Source organism: Dipodomys merriami, unplaced genomic scaffold (assembly GCF_024711535.1).
Source record: "Dipodomys merriami isolate MVZ:Mamm:240054 unplaced genomic scaffold, mDipMer1.0.p SCAF_184, whole genome shotgun sequence".
Taxonomy (NCBI): Eukaryota; Metazoa; Chordata; class Mammalia; order Rodentia; family Heteromyidae; genus Dipodomys; species Dipodomys merriami.
In genome coordinates, this window is record NW_027203204.1 from 2,254,192 (window position 1) to 2,267,707 (window position 13,516).

Below are 13,516 nucleotides of genomic sequence, written 5' to 3' on the forward strand. Positions count from 1 at the left end.
ACTGTCATTGTTTTAAAAGTAGTACAAAAAAGGAATACAAGGCCCAAAAGATGATATATTAAATGTTTTTCCTAAAGAATAAACCCTTCTATTTTCAGTACATCTCAATGCGGTGAGGGGGAGATAGTCTTCCATCTCCTTTCTAAATAGATACCAAGATAGATAGATAGATAGATAGATAGATAGATAGATAGATAGATAGATAGATAGATAGATAGATAGATATCCTCATGCACTTGGAACATCTCCTTCATAGGAGGAATTAATTAGGTAGGTAATCAATTTCTGATTCACATCTGTCCTCCTCAATAGAAGGCAAGCTACAGGATGGCAAAAGACGGTGACAGGTGTGCTATCTAACACAAGGCCTGGCATTTGTCCATTAATGAATATTAGATGGATAAACAAGTAACAGCAAAAAAGAAAGCACTTTAACATCCACATTATGAAGAGATATAGTTACTATATTAGAGGAAAATATTCTTTCCTCTGTCTCCCTCTGAGAAGTGAGGAATGGCCATCTTCTACAGTAGGACAATAGTGAGGCGTCAGATTGTGGAGAGCTATTTTTGGCAGCTCTTTCTTGGGAGAATCACACCAGCTGAACCTGTCCACAGGAATCCTTGCAGTTCCAGAACAGCTCTGGAAACCCAGTAGTTTTCCAGCACTTCCTGTTCTGTTAAAGGAAAAGTACTTGGTTTATCTCAGTTATCTTCAGCAGTGTACATTGGTCCTTACTCTCTGATTCCTAAAGGGATACAGTCACAAACAAGGAACTGGGTTTAGAAAAGTGAGCTGGTTTTCCTAAGCCTAACATTGGTTAATAAGAGTTGAGAAATTGAAAATAGAATCACTCTCCCTCTCCCTCTCTTTTTCTCTCTCTTTCTGGCCCTCATTTCTTTCCCTCTCTTGTTCTTCCAGTTTTCATTATCAAATTATATTTGGGGGCAAGATTCAGTGGCAGAGCTTGTGTTTTTCATGCTCAGAGCACTGAGTTCAATCTCTAGCCCTGGAGAGAAGGGGGAGGGAGAAGGGAGAGAGAGAGAAATAGAACTTTGCCTACCACATTAGGAGAAAAGTTCTTGACATGTTCCAGAATCAACTAGCATTACATATGTGTGTGTGTATTTATGTTCTATTTTAAATATATAAATATGTGGATTACATGTGTATGTATTTATTTTTTTCTATGTAAAACAATTGAAAGGAAAGGCAGGTACTATTGGCTCATGTTTGTAATCTAGCTACTCAGGAGGCTGAGACCTGAGGATTCTTGTTGGAAGCCAGCTCAGGTAGAAAAGTCTATGAGACTCTTATCTTCAATTAACAACCTAAAAATGGAACTGTGGTTCAAAGTGGTAGAGTGCTAGCCTTGAGCACAAAAATTCAGCCCTGAATTCAAGCCCCGTGACCAACAATAAATAAACACACAAATAACTAAGTGTGCCAAAATGTGCATTTATCTCTGATTAGTAGTGTCATAGTTTATTTATGCTTCTATTAAAAACTTATTTTTATTAATGAGCATGTAATGCTTTATAATCAGAAATTTAAGCTTAGACTGGATGGATAACTCAAGTGGTAGGGTCAGCCTTGAGCAAAAAAAAAAAAGGCCAAGCAAAAGCACCAGGCTCTGAGTTCAAGCCCTAGTAATAAATAAATAAATAAATAAATAAATAAATAAATAAATAAATAAGAGAAAATAAATGTAGACTTCTAAATTCCTGACCTACCGTTTTTGAAAGAATTTATTTTGGTACTGCTCAGCTCTGTGGGATGGAAGAAGGAGATGAAAAATTGTATATATTACTTCTAAAACTATGATAATGCATGAGTAATATCCCTAGCATAACATGTTAACAGGTATTACATTATCACCTGTAATGGTCACAATAGCTGAAAACCTTGAGGTTCTGATTGGGTGACTGGAAGAGTCACCTGATTAATGGGTAATGGAGGCCAATTAGAAGGGAGAATACTTAATCACGTGCTTGACCCTGCTGCTCTTTTCCTTTTCCTTCCCATAAATGCATCCACATCCTTTCTTCAAGTTAAACCTTCCTCTGCTGTAAACTGCTCAGGCAAGAGTCAGTTGGTGGTGGACAGAACCCTCTTTATTTTGAGGCCCTGGCAGCCTTGTTTCACATTACCTGCAGAACATGAAGGACAACCTACACAGGAATGTCACCAATAACTTGGTAAAGCCCATGTCATCCCAAGCCAGAAAGAAGTTGCTTCCACTCTACGTTACAAGAGATAATGGGAAAAGCTCACTTGCAGCTGGGATCGGAGATAGTGACTTTATTATTACTAGACCTTTTGGGCCAACATCTTTGAGGTCTCACAAATGACACAGAAAGGAATCTCGTGGTTTGGTTTTGTTTTTTACATTACTCTGAGATGCCAAAGGTACTAGATGAAATTTATTGATATATTAGGATTTTTTAAGCAACACGTTAAAAAAAAACAGCCATTTTGACAAAAAAATAGTATGGAGATTCCTTGAAGAACTAAGCATAGACTCATGATTGGATCCATCAATCCTCACCCCAGGGGAAATTCCCAGAGGACTTGAAACCAGAATTCCGAAGAGATGTCTGCACACCCATGTTTGCTGCAGCTCACCATGGTCAAGACAGGGAAACAACCAACGTCCATCAACAGACAAGGAGTTTCTTAAATGTGGTATATATACACAATGGAATACTATTCAGCCTTAAAACAACAGGAAATTCTGTCATCTGTGATAATGGTGATAAATGTAGAAGGCATTGTGTGGAATCTAAGAAAGCTGAACTCATGGAAGTTGAGTGTAGAATGTTGTTTATCAGAGTCTGGGACCAGGACAGATGGGGAAAGGTGAGAGGGTGGTCAGTGGCTACGAAGTTACAGCTGGATAAGAAGAATTGCTGCCCATGTCCCAATGTCCCAAATTCATCACAGCCAATAATAATGTGTATTTCAAAATATCTAAAACCGAGGATTTTAAATGTTTACCACCACAAAGGTATTTGGAGGTATATGTTAATTACACTGATCTGATCTTTCCATAATGTAGTATACAGCTATGAAAACATCATATTGTATCCTATAAACAATTGTTAATGTGTAAATTATGGGGTGTACCTCAATGGTCATGTGTGTGCTTACTATGTGAGAACCAGTTGAATCCCAAGCACCATTTTTTTAAATTAAAACTTTTAAAAAACTCTGTGATTTCAGTCTATACAAGTAATAAATTATTATACAGACCTGGGTAAAGTCACTCAAGGGAAATAAAAACATGTTCACACAAAAACCTACACCCAGTTGTATATAGCTCTTTATTCATAATTGTAAAAAAGCAGAAAATAACTTAACCTCCTTTAACTACATAAATTGTGACATATTCACACAATAATGGAATACTAGTCAGCCATACAACGGAATGAACTACTAAAGATGACAAAATGGGCAAATCCTAAATGTGTTTTGCTAGTTTAGTAAGGGACTGCCAGATCCAAAAACATGACACAGCTGTCACACTATTTATATAGCATTCTGTGAAGTGATGCAAGAGAGATGGAAAGTGGAGCTTCTTTTTTCCTTTTGGTGCTGGAGACTGACCCAAGAGCCCCTCTGTATGCTCAAAAGCTACACCCCAGGAATCCCTGGTGGAACTTTTTTTTTTTTTTGTTAGTGGTAGGGCTTGAACTCTGGGCCTGGGCACAGTCCCTGAGCTCTTCAGCTCAAGGTGAGCGCTCTACCACTTGAGCCACAGCACCACTTCCAGTTTTCTGGTGGTTAATTGGAGATAAAGAGTCTCACGGACATTCCTGCCTGGGCTGGCTTTGAACCTCGATCCTCAGATCTCAGCCTCCTGAGTAGCTAGGATTACAGGTGTGAGCCCCCGCACCTGCTGAAACTGTTTGTTTTTTTATAGTTACACAATTACATATCCACCAAAACTCATAGAACAATATAACCAAAAAGTGAATCTTATTAGATAAAACTTTATTTTTTTCTCCCTCCCCCCTTCCTCGATAAAAATTTTAAATAAATGCATAAAATAATCAAGTAATCCTAACCCATGGTGAGAACAAACAATGAAACAAGAAATTCAGTTAAAAAGTCTCTCCAATCTTGGCTAGCTGAGGGGGCAATGGCTCAAAATTGCCATCCTAGGGATGTGGAGGCAGAGATGTATGAGTCGGCTGAGGCTTTAGAAAAGCTCATCAGATCCCATCTCAAAGGCTGAGCAGGGTTACTGTGCTGTTATCCCAGCTAGAGGGCAGCCTAAGCATAAAGCAAGACCTTACCTCGAAAATAACTAATGCAAAAAGGGGCTGGAAGTGTGGACCCAGCAGTAGGTAAAGGACCTGAGTTCAATCCCCAGTACTGGAAACAAAAAAACTCTCCCAGATCTTTGTGATAATAGACTTGTATTTTTATTGTGGTGAGGTTACCAGTGATGAAATGATACAGAACTATACCAATATCAGTCTCCAGCTTTGATATTGTACTATACTTAAGCTGTAACCAAAACGAGTAGAGGCAGAAAGATCTCTGTGCATTGTTTCTGCAGCTTCCTCCTAATCCATAGTTTTGAATGGCTCTCTCCACCATATTTCCAGTATCTCACCTGCCTCCCTAGAAGTATACACTGCTACGTTTCTTGCATATATGTGCACGTGTCCATGATCAGTTGATTCATAAATGCTTCTAAATGATAACGTTGTTCTGCACCTTGTTATTTTTCAACTGTTACTTGAGAGACCCTTCCATTTCACAAACACAGGACACCGATCTCCTTTTTTTTCCTGCTGCATAGTATTCTATTGCATAATGATACCATAATTTTCTTCAAATTACTTACGGACATTTGGATCTCCACCACGAACTGAACTTCAGAATTTTTGGACTTTTTTCTTTAAAAAAAAAAATGCAAAGTCAGTAGGATTTGAGACCAAACGCTAATTTCCAGAGATTCAAGACTAAGCTCTAGAATATCTTTTAACTAGATGGGAGAATGCGAAGGCCAGAGGCAAAAGAGACGCTGGGAAATTTCCTGGGCCAATGGGGGACGGCGGGGATTTCCGTGCTGGAATCGGAGGCCCCTGCGCAAAGCTCAGCGTCCCCCAGGCTGCAGCTCCCATCCACTGAAGTGTGTCCAGGCGAGTGCGCGGCCGCTCCCAGCGCCCCGCAGGGTCCCCCCTCTCCCAGGCGGGATCTGAACCCCCCACGCGCGCAGGGGAGGGAGGGGGCACGCGTGGTGACCTGCCTGGGGCCGGATCCCGAGCTGCGGCTCCTCCTCCTCCTCCCTCCGGCTCTCGCTCGGCTTCTGCAGTATCACGTGCAGCCGCGCCGGGTGCAGGATGGCGGCGGCGGCGGCGGCGGCGGCGGCGGCGGCGGCGGCGGCGGCGGCGGCGGCGGCGGCGGCGGCGGCCGCGGTGGGCGTCAGGCCCCGCGCTTCCTGCAGCCGGGGCGCGGTGCTCCTGCTCTTCTTCTCTCTGTCTCCTCGGCCCCCGGCCGCCGCCGCTTGGCTGTTGGGTCTGCGGCCTGAAGACACGGCGGGAGGCCGCGTGTCCCTGGAGGGGGGCACCCTGCGCGCGGCCGAAGGCACCAGCTTCCTTCTGCGCGTCTATTTCCAGCCGGGCCCCGGCGCGTCCGCGGCGCCCGCGCCCACCGTGGCCCCGGCGGAGAACAGCACGGGAGACTGGGCCCCCCGGCTCGTGTTCATCGAGGAGCCCCCCGGAGGGAGCGGCGGGACGCCTAGCGCGCTCCCCACGCGCTCCCCGGGCCCGCAGCGCTGCCGCGAGCAGAGCGACTGGGCGTCCGACGTGGAGGTCCTGGGGCCCCTGCGTCCCGGGGGCGTGGCGGGCTCGGCCCTGGTCCAGGTGCGGGTGCGAGAGCTGCGCAAGGGCGAGGCGGAGCGCGGCGGCGCGGGCCGCGGCGGGAAGCTCTTCTCGCTGTGCGCCTGGGACGGGCGCGCTTGGCACCACCACGGCGCCGCCGGCGGCTTCCTGCTGCGCGTCCGCCCGCGGCTCTCCGGCCCCGGTGGGGACCTGCTGCCGCCCGCGTGGCTGCGGGCGCTCGGAGCGCTCCTGCTGCTGGCCCTGTCCGCCCTGTTCAGCGGCCTGCGCCTGAGCCTGCTCTCGCTGGACCCGGTGGAGTTACGGGTGCTGCGGAACAGTGGCTCGGCCGCCGAGCAGGAGCAGGCGCGCCGCGTGCAGGCCGTGCGCGGCAGGGGGACCCATCTGCTCTGCACTCTGCTCCTGGGCCAAGCCGGAGCCAACGCGGTCCTGGCCGGCTGGCTCTACGCCTCGCTGCCGCCGGGCGTTGGGGACACCGGGGAAGACGAAGGCGATGCCGGGGTTCACTTCCCGTGGCTGCCCGCGCTCGTGTGCACCGGCGCCGTGTTCCTGGGAGCCGAGATCTGTCCGTACTCGGTGTGTTCCCGCCACGGGCTGGCCATCGCCTCGCACAGCGTGTGCCTGACCCGGCTGCTGATGGCGGCCGCCTTCCCCGTGTGCTACCCGCTGGGCCGCCTGCTGGACTGGGCGCTGCGCCAGGAGATCAGCACCTTCTACACGCGGGAGAAACTGCTGGAGACGCTGCGGGCCGCGGACCCTTACAGCGACCTGGTAAAGGAGGAACTCAACATCATCCAGGGCGCCCTGGAGCTGCGCACCAAGGTGGTGGAGGAGGTGCTGACCCCGCTGGGAGACTGCTTCATGCTGCGCTCCGACGCCGTGCTGGACTTCGCCACCGTCTCCGAGATCCTGCGCAGCGGCTACACGCGCATCCCCGTGTACGAGGGCGACCAGAGGCACAACATCGTGGACATTCTGTTTGTCAAAGACTTGGCCTTCGTGGACCCCGATGACTGCACTCCGCTTCTCACCGTCACCCGCTTCTACAACCGGCCTTTGCACTGCGTCTTCAATGATACCCGGCTGGACACGGTGCTGGAGGAGTTTAAAAAGGGTGCGTAGTGGTCTTGGGCCTTCCTTTCTCCCCCCTTCCTTCCCCCCATGTCCCTCACAATTCCTACCCCCTTCAGACGTGTTGCGCTTTCTTGGTGGTGGTATGAGGTTTCAGATGCACGGAGCCATGTCTCCGATCTAGGCTTGCCCCTCTCCCCCCACCCCCGCCTAAAAAAGCTAGAGGAAAGTCCTATCTGTTGGTTCCCAATGTTTCTCTCACTTCTTACATCTGGCTGAGCCCCAAGCTTCTTCCACTAACAAGATGCACCATGCTCTCTTTTAATTTCCCTCTCACCAGTAACTTTCTGGGGCCTACCAAGTGCCAGGTATTGTGTAGACAGGGCTAGAGTTAGCCCTGAAAGGTCACTGTTCTAGCTCCCAAGCATTTCACACATTACAGGCCGCTTCTGCCTACAGCTTCCCACAACAACCAGTTTTTGCTTGAAACTCCTCCCAGTCCTGGAAGCTCACCATCTCCAGAGTGAACTAACGCTGTTGCTGGACAGCTCCCACAGCTGACAAGCTCTTCCTTACCCAGACAGAATGATAGCTTCAGAGGCTCTCATTTCTGCTCCTTGAGTCAGGGAGAATAAACCTCAGACTTATTGGACATTCTTCCCTAGGCTTAACTTTCATAGATAACAACAACAAAATACCCGTGTTGAAGGATTAAAAATTGGGTGAAGGCAGTGGAGTTCTTGTACTTCCTGGAACTCTGGCCCCATGAATTAGTGTATATGTGGAACTGAAGAACTATTTCTGCAGAGCAGAGACCCTTGAAAGCTTGGATATCCAGAACAAGTGGAGTTTCCTTCTGTGAAGTTACCATGCCCTATCCCCCAACCTCAACCTTGATTTCATATCAGGCTATATGACATGGTGACTTTATGACTGGGGTTTGTCTTTGGAAACTGCCTTCTGGGGCTGAGTACAAACACACTCAAGAAAAATCAGCTTGGGTACTTTAGAGTCAGCCTTCTTGGCCTTAAGTTTGACTCTTCCTTTAATTCACCAGGTCTGGCTCAGAACAGTAGCTGGTTGTTTTTGAAAATCATACTTACTTCTAAGCGCCACCATTGAGAGCATTCAAAAGACAGTCCCTGAAAGCAACTCCAGACATAGTTTGAGTACAGAAATGTGGTTAGAGTGTAGAACGTTCCAGAATGGAACGTTCTATATGTATAGAGGCACCCCTCTATACATATGAGTTGACATATTTATGGGGGAGAAAAAAATCCAGTCCTCGGACTTTAGAACCAGGCTTTAAATGTGATTCTGTGGTACAGAACTATTAGTTGACTGAATCTTTTATACAGTTTTTGCTAAAAACTCAATTTTACTGCCTTATCAGCATAGATACTCTTTAGGATATGAAATACAGGGAGAAATAGTGTGTGTGTGTGTGTGTGTGTGTGTGTGTGTGTGTGTGTGTGTGTGTGTGTGTGTGTGTGTGTGTGTGTGTGTGTTGGCTTTGAGGATTGAACTCAGGGCCTTGGCACTTGAACCACAGTACCACTAGGGGCTTTTTTGGTGGTTAATTGGAGATAGGAGTGTTATAGACCTACCAACTTGTGCAGCTTTTGGACCATGATCCTCAGATCTCAGCCTCTTGAGTAGCTAAGATTACAGGATTTTCCTCTTGAAGCAATATTTCAAAGACTTCTTCTTTTCTTTCTTTTTTTGTTTTTGGTCGATCATGAGGCTTGAACTCTGGGCCTGGGCACTGTCCCTCAGCTCTTCAGCTCAAGGCTAGCTCTCTACCACTTGAGCTACAGCACCACTTCCGGATTTCTGGTGGTTTATTGAAGATAAGTTTCACGGACTTTCCTGCCCGGGCTGGGTTTGAACCATGATCCTCTGATCTCAGCCTCCTGAGTAGCTAGGATTATAGGTGTGAGCCACCAGCACCTGGCATTCAAAGACTTCTTATTTATCAAAGCATAGCTCAGAAAGGGAAAAAAGTTTGAAAATTACCTTGTTTCAGATTCGGGGAGAGAAAAGCCTTAAAAATTGTGTTGCTATTAGGAGAAGGGGAGAGAAATGTTAATATGGCAACTCTTTTAACCCGAACTGGGGCTCTGCCTTTCCCTCTTCTGAATCCTTGCATTACTAATTCCCATTGCTCTCAGGGGTTCATCCCTGTAGCTTGGCTTGTAGACAGGCACATTCTTACCATGGCTTGGCATGGTTTTTTCCTGTGCACTGCATCTTTATTGTCTTTAGGGGTCCAAACTTCCTCTTCTTACTAGGACACTAGTCAGATCGAAATAGGGACGAATCTAAAGGCCTAGTTTTAATGTATTCATCTCTCACCTGTGATAGTTAACATAGAGAGTTGTTAAGAAAGTATCTTATTGTCATATGTGGTCAGAATACATTTTAGTGAAACACCTGTGAACATATTCACTTAGTATTTATGAGCATCTCTATGGTTTTAGGCAACCATGGAGACAGGACCGTCCTCAGGAAGTTAACTATTCCAGGTAGGATAGAGGTATATAAGAGTAATCTTTAGAAGCAGGAATTGATGCCGGGCAGCTTGTACAGTGCCCTGCACAGAGTATAGGTTGTTCCACAAAAGTGATGTTGATCTGCAGTGAGTCCCTGTGTAGAATTTCTAAGTCCGGTCTGAAACAAGCTTGTTTGAATTCTTTCCATAGTCTGTCATTAGGTAGATCACTAAAGGGAAGTAGGTCCATTCTGTGGACTCCAAGCCAAGGAAGGAATTTCCACAGCCACTCATGGACCCCACTTCCTCCAACTGTGCTCCATGAACCAGAAGCACAAGTCTTACCTGAGAGCTTGCTGCAGATGCAGTTTCCTGTCCCACCCTAAGTCCACTGAACAAAAACCTTTCTGTCTGGTGGGATTTTGCCTCTTTTTGTTTTTGAGACTATGTCCCATGTTGTAGTCCATGCTGGCCTGGAACTCTCAATCTTCCTGCCTCAGCCTCTAGGGTAGTGGGATTCATAGTCACTCACCACTTTGCTGATGGAAATTTGCATTTCAACAAGCCTTTATTAACAGAACTTTGGAAATCTACCTGGGATAGAAAGTAAGGAAGAGGGGCTGGGAAGTTGGCTCAGTGGTAGAGCGCTTGCCTTGCATGCCTGAGGCCCTGGGTTCGATTCCTCAGCACCACATAAGCAAAAAGAAAAAAGCCGGAAGTGGCACTGTGGCTCAAGTGGTAGGGCACTAGTCTTGAGCTGAAGAGCTGAGGGACAGTGCTCAGGCCCAGAGTTCAGGCCCCACAACCGGACCAAAAAAAAAAAAAAAAAGAAAGTAAGGAAGAGGGCTGGGAATGTGCCTTGGTGGTAGAGTGCTAACCTAGCATGGATAAAGCCCTGGGTTCAATTCCTTAGTACCACATACACAGAAAAAGCTGGAAGTGGTGCCATGGCTCAAGTGGTAAAGTGCTATCTTTGAGCAAAAGAATCTCAGGGACAGTGCCTAGGCCCTGAGTTCAAGCCCCAGGACTGGCAAAAAAAGAAAAAAGAAAAGAAAAGAAGGAAGAATTAATAAGGAAATTATATCAGACTCCAAAGCCATATGATACAGAGGTTAGTTTCTACAAATTTGTTTCTGTAACTCTTGAAAAATAAAGCAATCTTTATCTTTTTAAGATAACTTTGGAAGTGAGTCTTTAATAGCTTTTCCATTATCCTCACATCCTTACATCTCAAATAACCAAATGATTGTATTAATAAGAGCAAAAGTTACCATTAATTGAACGACAGGCCTGCTGGCAGCACACCAAACCATTGCATACTGAGATCCACCCTCCTGCATAGGTATTATTAGCTATTTGACAGATGAAGAAACTAAAACTCAGACCCATAACACAGCCTGCTCAACTCTCCTCAGCTAATAACTGACTCAGATATAAATGAATCCCCAAACCCTGTAACCCTCACCCCTGCTACCTCATCCTGTTTCCTCCAACCTGGAATTCCTGCCACCTACAGATGTCAAGGCTGGATTTGCACCTCTAACTTGCTGCCCATGGCTCACTTCCAGTTTTTGCAGGTTACAAACATACCTATAATAATTGCAAATGTGAACATTGTACTTTGCAAAATGTTTCATTTATCACTTTTTTTTTTTGGCCTGACCCATAAAACAACTTTGCAGTTACAGGAGATGAGCTTAAGGCCCAGAAAGGTGGTTTGCCTGCGGAAGATCATCATTCACACAGATGATCTGGGTTCAAATCCAGTTCACGGGACTCCAGAGCTCTTTATCTACAAGGGATTTTTGTATTGATATATGTTGATTTTATGTAGTAAGGGGTCTCATTATAACAGACTTTGATTGTATTCACTCCTCAGTTACATGTTTCCATTTCCCTTCTACCTCCCTAGCAGACCCCCTGGATTTTTATAACATTGTGATTTTTCTCCCCTTCTCCCTCCAACTTCCACAACTGAGAGAAAACATGTGATACTGTCTTCAGGGGACTGATATTTCACTTAACATGATGATCTGCAGTTCCATTCGTTTTCCAGCTCCACATGGGAATTTATCTCTATAGTCCTTATAAACGACAAGTCTTCAGGAGTGTGGAAAAGGAAACCCAGCTTTCCAGTTTGTATTCTAGCTTCACAAATGGGAGCAGTGTTCCTCCCACTGGATTTTGAGTTCCTTAATGGCAGACAATTCATCTTACTTACTTTGTATTCTCAGGATAAGCACCAGGACTGCCATGACTAGGGGATGTAATTAAAAGTAGACATTCATTGAGTAAGTGGTTTTTAACTAGTTAACTTCCACATTTCTGTTTGAATGAGGTGAACTCTAAATATAGAATAATTTGTGTTTCATTGGCCAAAACAAATACTTGTCCTTTTTCCTAGGTGTCTACCACCAACCAGTGACACCAATATTCCTCATCACCCATCCTTATCCTACAATCGTTCTCTTTTAGTCTACTCAAGCTACCATAACAAAACAGAGTAGACAAAGTAGCTTCGGCAACAGAAATTTATTTGCTCACAGCTCTAGATCAAGGTTTTGGCCAACACAGTTTCTAGTGCCAGTTCTCTTCCTGGCTCGCAGATTGCTGCATATTTCTCAGGCATATTCAGAGAAAGCAAGAGAGCGCAGGTTTCTCCTCTTCTTAGAAGGACAACAATCCTCTTGAATGAGGCCTGCCGTTATTGCCTCATGAAACCCTAACTACTTCCTGAAAGACTCCTTGGGGAAATAGAGCTTCAACATAGGAATGCAAAACTTCACTCTGTAATAGTGGTAGGCCCTGAGTTCAATTCCTAGTACCAGGAAATAAAAGTGGGAAGGTGAGCTGGGTGCCAGTGGCTCAATCCTGTAATCCTGGCTACTCAGGAGGCTGAGATCTGAGGATAAAGGTTCAGAGCCAACCTGGGCAGGAATCTCTGTGAGACTCTTATCTCCAAGTACCAGAAAACCAGAAGTGGCACTGTGGCTCAAGTGGTAGAGCGTTATTCCTGAGCTAAAGAGCTGAGGGACAGTACTCAGGCCTAGAGTTCAAGCCCCACGACCAATAACAACAACAACAAAAAATAAAAACAAAAAAAGTGGGAAGGTGATTAAGAGCTCAGGCCCAGGTTCTATATTACCTAGGTTGATACTGGTCTCCAGTTAATTACTTAACTGGGTATATTTAATCTCATTAGCTGCAAAATAAAGTTATTATTTACTCATAAGATTGTTTCAAAATATTAAGACTATTACCTGACAATGCTTATTTAGTGCCTATCATATTGTAAGTGCTGTTAGCCATGATTATTCAATGTAAGCATAAATCTATTCCTCATTTGTGAAAGTGTTTCCTCTCTACTGCCACAAAAATAATCTCCAGTAATGTTATCCCACCTTAAAACCCTTCTGCAGCTCCCACTTATAAAGTCGAGGCTGGGAATGGAGCTGGAGGCATCCTCATGACCTCCAGCCCCAGTACTCCCCAGTCCCTACCACAGCTCTGGACACCTGCAGCCCTGAGCTCCACAGCTGCCCTGTGCTGCCTCCTGTCGCTGTCCCTTTACTCATGCTGTATCCTCGTCAGGAATATGTGTGGTCTCATTCATCCAGCTTCGGCTCCTCCTTCATCATTCAGCTGAAGGCTAGTATTGAACTAACAGGCTACACTATCAGGCTCTGCTTAGAAGTCCCATCGCACACCTTTTAATGAGTATTTACAGGGTCAGACTATGTTATCTTTGCAGATTTAGCACCTACAATAATAGAAGCACTTAAAATTTTTCTTTATTTCCTTTTGGCTTTTTGAAACAGAGTCTTCCTATGTAGCTCCTGCTGGCCTTGAACTTACAATCTTCTAGCCTCACCTTCCTGAGTGCTGGGATTATTTGTACATGTACCATGCCATCTTGGTAAATTTTCAATCAATGTTTTTTGTAAAACTGGATGACTGGAGGAGCTAAACTCTAATATCATGGTTGGAATCTGCAGAGGTCTAGTAAGTGAATTATTAATTATTCCAGGCCAGTCATTTTCAGTGGTGCATCAAGTATTATCAAACTTTAAATGACTTAAGAAAAGTGTGGTACATATTATTT

At 45.5% G+C, this 13,516-nt stretch overlaps 1 protein-coding gene across 1 annotated transcript in view; it reads left to right on the forward strand.

Annotated features, from left to right (window-relative positions):
• The first annotated feature begins 5,354 nt into the window (after positions 1 to 5,354).
• The window catches only part of LOC138830108 (metal transporter CNNM1-like), a 47,663-nt gene continuing 39,501 nt past the window's right edge, over positions 5,355 to 13,516 (forward strand). Inside the window, exon 1 of the mRNA XM_070026504.1 lies at positions 5,355 to 6,966. Within this exon, the coding sequence (XP_069882605.1) occupies positions 5,355 to 6,966 (1,612 nt within the window). The remainder of the gene's footprint in view (positions 6,967 to 13,516) is intronic.